General features: G+C 45.2%; 1 protein-coding gene across 2 annotated transcripts; it reads left to right on the forward strand.

The window, feature by feature from the left end:
- Window positions 1-2,449: 2,449 nt before the first annotated feature.
- LOC120450393 (actin, larval muscle) lies at window positions 2,450-4,432 on the forward strand. 2 transcript variants are annotated; one of them, XM_039633388.2, is made up of 3 exons: window positions 2,450-2,577; window positions 2,658-3,608; window positions 3,875-4,432. In XM_039633388.2, the coding sequence occupies exons 2-3, from the start codon at window positions 2,684-2,686 to the stop codon at window positions 4,078-4,080; spliced, it is 1,131 nt and encodes a 376-aa protein (XP_039489322.2). In that variant the 5' UTR covers window positions 2,450-2,577; window positions 2,658-2,683; the 3' UTR covers window positions 4,081-4,432. The 2 variants fall into 2 exon arrangements, with proteins under 2 accessions (XP_039489322.2, XP_043862074.1); XM_044006139.1 differs by having other exon boundaries at window positions 2,574-2,591.
- Window positions 4,433-6,703: the final 2,271 nt, after the last annotated feature.

The following is a 6,703-nucleotide window of genomic DNA, read 5'->3' on the forward strand; positions in this document are numbered from 1 at the left end:
GTATAAACGCGAATTCCTATTACAAATCATAAATTAGCCTTGGAACGTGAAATGCAGCTAAGCATAGTTCTGCTCCCCGGCTGCTCGGAGGCGCCTTCAGCTTGGAATGCAACCGCGCGGCAAGTATTTTAATTTTCCCGTGCACTGGGGCAAGTTTCTTAGGCCAGGTCTCCTCGCTCACTTTCACTATACAAAACTTTTCGCATTGCGTGCTGGCCGGAGGAGCCGTGGAAGGAGCCGCAGGTGGAGCTGTGGACGGTCAGGGCGTGGCAGTTGATTCCGCCTAAGGTGGCTCCTTCGTCCTGTCAACGCGCTAACTTATTCGCCGAATTTTCTGTTTGAAACTTCAAGCTAAATGGACGTTGGGGTCAGCCACTAAGGGTGCTCGGGAAGATTGAGGAGTATCGAAAACGCAGAATGGAGGTGAATTGTTCTTTATCTACTTAAGGAAACCTAAGTACGAGTAGGAGTAATCTATGATTTTGTTCATTGAATCCACTTTTCGCTGCATTATGAAAAATGTACACCTAATTGCTCGATAGCGAAACATGCCTTACAAGCCTTATTTTGATTCTAAACTCTTCATTAAAATTCATTTCTGGGATTTGCAAAAAGGTCACTCTTATTCGTTGATCGAAAGAAGACTTACTAAAATCCTGATTACAGAAAACATCTACCCACTCCGCAGCTTATCCTTTAATATAAGAAATACTATCTTCCCATCTCAATCGATCTGTGCCGGTCAACTATGAACTGGAAAAGTTTCAACATATCGAAGTATTCACTGCTCCACCACCCCTAGATGTAGTTATCTACTGTGTCGGAGGAACCACAAGTTCCTGCTGGCGTGCATTATTTTTACCTCTTTCAACTGCTCGACGCGCGTACGGAAAATGATACGTGGATGTTGTCCGTACCTGATCCGCAGGGCGGTCACGTAGTGCTCCGCAGTTGGTGAGCACTTGGCAAAGTTAACGTGGCAAAGTGGGAGCTCCGAAGTTTGTCCATTTGGGAAATGCCCGCGGAATGCATTTGCTGCAGTGGAGGCAGTGGAGGCAGTGAAGGCAGCGAAGGCAGCTCCTCGGATAGGGAACTCTTAATTAGAATAGCGGGCATTCATCTTGTGGGTAATGCCAAGATGAGATCGAGCGATATCGGTGGACAGGCGCAAAATTGCTGTTGGCCGCATGCACCCGTACATCTGGCCCCCCACCACTTCCCTTTGGGCTCCCAGGGTTATGTACCGTGCATAGCCGTACAAAATGATTTGATTCTATTTTTTCAATTTGATTTCAATGAAATCCACACGACAGCGTCAACATTTATAACATGCATAAACGCAAGTGCTTTGGCTGCATTTTTGAGTGTGACAACATTCGGGCCACACCATCTATGGGCTGAGTGGGGGCCCCGAAGAGCATTGGCACCAATTTCTCTTACTCGGGCAGGGAAAAGCTGCCTACAAGACCAAGAAAAAGATCTAGAGGGAAGGCTGGCCACTACATTGCATTGTTCACGCGGTGTTCTTGTTGCTGTCGCAGCCGTTTTGCGGGGGTTTATTTATATAAAAACTTAAAAATATATATACAGATGCCTATAAAAGTCCTGGCGCATATTTTGATATGTTCTCTCCTCTGTTCTTAGTCGAAGTCATAGCAAAGTTGGCAGCCAGACATAATTTAGCGAAAACGAAATGAAACTAAGTGATAAATGGTTTTTAGGAATGTAGCAAATTGAATACTCTAAACGAGCGCAAAATCCAGCTAATGCTCTGACCAATAAGACTTAAGCCCTGATGGAAATAAATGTATTATTTTATCAAAAATCTGAGAGCCTTTTGCTAGAGCTTTAATCGAAGCTCGTTAGTCTAATCCATTTGTTAGCTTTGTAATGAATGCTTAACTTAAAAATCATAAAAAATAAAAATATAACATATAAAAAGATATATGTTATATATATTAAATAGTATTGCTTTTCTTACCGATTATACATTTCATAGTTTACAACCCCAAAAACAGCGTTCTACAATTTAAAGGGCTTATGCAACTTTAGTTTTCATTGAAAATTTTATTGAGCTTTCTTGTCCTGTTAACAATTTGAGATCAGGACGACGTTTATTTTCCCAAATTGGATGAGTTTATAAGTTTGGGCGGATTAAAAGTCTACCGATATAACAGGAAAACTTATTTTAGATTTAAATCGGCTTTTGAACTGTAACTGGCCAAAGTATAGAACCAATGAGCATTATTTTTTTATTCGCTGTTCTAATCTGGGGCTAAACTAAAGTTCCTTAATTCATAATCTTATTTGTTGGCGTAGGCGCAATACCCGAAATGAGAATTCTTTAGTGAAATCGAAATGATGTGCATCCGACCCTCCGGCTCGCCACCCTCCCTGGGAACGCCTGATCCCCAGCCAGCGTAGCATATCGCGGAATTCATCAACATGTTACTAGATGAACAATTGTTCAAGATGACAGGGACATGGGCGTCGGGCCGGGACAGAACTTATTTAAATGCAGCTGCCGGAGCGCAGAACGAATCACTCTGATCGCTGTCGCTGTTGGATTTACACGTCGTGAGTGTCGCCTTGTCTGTCTGCCCATCCGAAATCCGTAATTCGTATAAGGGATAACCAATCTGTCTGTATCCTTGTAGTGCCGCCCGCACCAAACTAACCAAACATGTGTGACGAAGAAGCATCAGCCCTGGTCGTAGACAACGGCTCCGGCATGTGCAAGGCCGGATTCGCCGGAGACGACGCGCCCCGCGCCGTATTTCCCTCGATCGTAGGCCGTCCCCGTCACCAGGGCGTGATGGTAGGTATGGGTCAGAAGGACTGTTACGTTGGCGACGAGGCGCAGAGCAAGCGCGGTATCCTGTCGCTAAAGTACCCCATCGAGCACGGCATTATCACCAACTGGGATGACATGGAGAAGGTGTGGCATCACACCTTCTACAACGAGCTGCGTGTGGCCCCCGAGGAGCACCCCGTCCTGCTGACCGAGGCTCCCTTGAACCCCAAGGCCAACCGCGAGAAGATGACCCAGATCATGTTCGAGACCTTTAACTCGCCTGCCATGTACGTGGCCATCCAAGCCGTGCTCTCCCTGTACGCCTCCGGCCGTACTACCGGTATCGTCCTGGACTCCGGTGACGGTGTCTCCCATACCGTGCCCATCTATGAGGGCTATGCCCTGCCCCACGCTATCCTGCGTCTGGATCTAGCCGGTCGCGATTTAACCGACTACCTGATGAAGATCCTTACAGAGCGCGGCTACAGCTTCACAACCACCGCCGAGCGTGAGATTGTGCGCGACATCAAGGAGAAATTGTGCTATGTCGCCCTGGACTTCGAGCAGGAGATGGCCACCGCCGCCGCCTCCACCTCCCTGGAGAAGTCCTACGAGCTGCCCGATGGTCAGGTGATCACCATCGGCAACGAGCGCTTCCGCACACCAGAGGCCCTATTCCAGCCCTCGTTCCTGGGCATGGAGTCCTGCGGCATCCACGAGACCGTCTACCAGTCCATCATGAAGTGCGACGTGGACATCCGCAAGGATCTGTATGCCAACAACGTGCTGTCCGGCGGCACCACCATGTATCCAGGTGCGTAATCTACATTTTTAAATAATACCATAAAGTTGAGAGTTAATTCTACTTAGGGAGTGAGATTGAATTCATAAGTGGTATTTAAGCAAATAGTATTCTTTTATAATAATAGTAATTACGTTTCAATAGCAATACAATACAATATATTGTATAGTGATTTATTAAATGTATAGTGATTTATTATTGTAATGCCATGTAATGACTACATCAAAGCTCCTCAGTTCTGTAGCATTCCTAATGGATTCTATTTTTGACCGCTTCAGGTATTGCTGATCGTATGCAGAAGGAAATCACCGCACTAGCCCCATCTACCATCAAGATCAAGATTATCGCCCCGCCCGAGCGCAAGTACTCCGTCTGGATCGGTGGCTCCATCCTGGCCTCGCTGTCCACCTTCCAGCAGATGTGGATCTCCAAGCAGGAGTACGACGAGTCCGGTCCCGGCATTGTCCACCGCAAGTGCTTCTAAGCACCCAACCCACCAACCCGATCAACATCTCCTCGAGTCCAACCCTGGTGTTTGTCTTCAGTGTTAGACATCCGACCAGGCACCGGCGCCAAGGATGAGGACGCAGTTCAGTGAAAAGTATCTTTAAATTACATTTAGTTGATGAAGAAGTTCTAACATAGATAGAGAGAACAAGAGAAAGAGACGAGAAAAGACCGGAAACGAGCGGCCACGCCTTCTTTTTTATTATTATTGCTACTTTTTATTTGATTTGACTCGGAATTTGTACTGCTTGACTCGCTTGCCAGCGCGTAAAGTGGCCAAAACAATCGGTTGTACGTACAATAAAAACCAATAACCCATGTGAATCGAATCCATGTCGAACGTCACAGGAGGAGCAGGAATGCGTGCTGGGGAAACTTTTCTAATTAGGCCTCGGCGAATGTCAATAAGGCATTTGGCCGGCAAAAACTTTTATTCTCGAACAGCTGGCATGGCAATCCAAGCACGGGTATCTATATCTGTTGCTGTGCATCTGTATCCCCGCATTCTCGTCCGTCACATTTTCCACAAATCCAGATGAATTTTCCACATGCGACGTGGTTCCGAGCAATGTGGAGGACAGAAGTCAGAAATACAAGGAGCAGCGACAGTCTTAACTGGAGCCAACTGCTCACAGAACTTTCAGCAAACATAAATGTTTGTGATCAACTTTTGGCTCCAAACTTTTCAGGTTTCGCCAAACTATGCATAAACCAGGTGCCAAAAACTGTTGCTTAATTAGTTAGGGGCGAACTTGCTGGAGTCGCCAGAGAAAAGAGTCATACAGCAACACGGAAACTCTTCTTATGACATGGGAACAACAACACTTCCACTCCTATTGTTTTTTTGTCCAAAACAAATTTCAGCCCCTGTCCAAATTTGATTTCAGAGATGCAGTTCTGAGGCTTCTGGCACGTGCAGATATCAATGGACCCATGCAATTGAACTTTTGTTCCACCGTCCCTGAACCAACGGTGCTGCTCATCGGTCTATTGGTTATTGGGTCCAAGTGCGGTTCATTATCCGCCCTCCAACCAGGGATCGCGAATACAGAGAATTTAGTGACGCCCGTTGGCATACAACTAATTGTTTGCGGACTGGCTGGTCCGAAGTGATTGGAAAGGCCTGGCTGGAAATCGCTACTCAATCAATCAGTGGACGCAACAGGTCAACAAATCGCCATAAAGCCCCACAACTGAGGGGTTGAAAGGGTTGCGAAGGTTATGGGTCAATGTGGGCCACACTCAGAGAAGTCACTAAACGAACTTGTTTGATTGCTGAATGTATTTATCTGTAAGTTGCGAAGGAAATATATTTCCGTGGTTTAGTTAACTTATGTTAGGCAAAACAATTCTTAAACTTATATCATTTTGAATTACAATACAATTTTTGCTAGATAGTTTTATGAAAAGTGGAATTAAATTCGTGCTTACATTTTTTCTTCTTTTAGTGCAGGATATCAGATGGTCGAATAGTGACCGAAAATGCGTTCTCATATTGTTATGTTTGCAGCACTTGCCTGTACATCAAATTGAATTTAATTACAGTCCGGCCAGAGTTTTCGTTATTCCCATCGTTAGAGTAAGGATGTTTGTTTGTCTGTCTGTCGGCTTCAGCTTGCGGAAATTGTTTTGCATTTTGCATTGGTTGCCATTGCAACTGCGACAGCAATATCGAGCTGCAAGTTCCGTGTGAGCCCTGTTTATTTTATGCTAATTTAATGCACTCGCCCTATCAGCCGCCTCCATTGATACCATTATAATTTGGTGTTAATTCCAAAGGCAAATACTTCAATATACTTGCCATTTTCATTATGCAGATTTGCCCAGGCGCAAAATAAACAAGCTGGAATTAAAGCCCAAAGTTGACGAGTTATCTTTCGTCTGCTGTGAGCTAGGGGTGTGAGTTGTACGAGGAATGAGTTTGGAGGTCCCACAAAACTTGGACTTGACGGTCGATGGTTTTGACAAGCTAACAAATTGTTTTCCCTGGCTGGAGGTGCACCACATGCGGACAGGAAATTAATAAAGAAAAGGGCTTCACCATGATACCAGTCCCCTCAATCTTCATCAGCCTAGGCGTTTTCCCTCACATCCCGCTTGCCACCTAATGGCCCTCCTCAACGTCCTTTAAGCTTAACTGACCACAGCAGACCTCGTAATTGAGGCGACTCTATCAACATCGTAGCCATCACCATCAGTTTCCGCAGACTGCTGCAAATTTAAATTTATATGCCAAATGGCTGCCACTGACACGCTCCCAAAAAAGGGGAAAACTTTAGCACACGCACATGCGACTCCATCACACTCGCTCGTCTTAGTTGATAGTAATTTAAACTTGAATTTAATTAATGCAGAGCAGGTGCTGGAAGAATTGATGGAGAGCGGTAGCCAGGTTGTTGAGCGATGCAAAACCGAACAAAATCGACATTGACTCATTGTCGAGCTTCAAAGGTCACCATTGAAGTGTATGCACATATACATATCTATTGAGTTTCCTTCCTTCTGCCTGTTACATACGAATCTAGTATACCCTTTTACTGTACGAGTAACGGGTATAATTACTTTTTGCTATTGCAGAAAACGTTCTTTAAAAATCACCC

The sequence above is a fragment of the Drosophila santomea genome, chromosome 3L (assembly GCF_016746245.2).
Source record: "Drosophila santomea strain STO CAGO 1482 chromosome 3L, Prin_Dsan_1.1, whole genome shotgun sequence".
NCBI classification, from domain to species: Eukaryota; Metazoa; Arthropoda; class Insecta; order Diptera; family Drosophilidae; genus Drosophila; species Drosophila santomea.

Bases quoted from the DNA above. Each gene is read 5' to 3' on its own strand.
- LOC120450393 (XM_039633388.2), top strand. From the start codon at position 2,684: ATGTGTGACGAAGAAGCATCAGCCCTGGTCGTAGACAACGGCTCCGGC. The intron at 3,609-3,874 runs GTGCGTAATCTA...TGACCGCTTCAG, and splicing joins CGGCACCACCATGTATCCAG to GTATTGCTGATCGTATGCAG.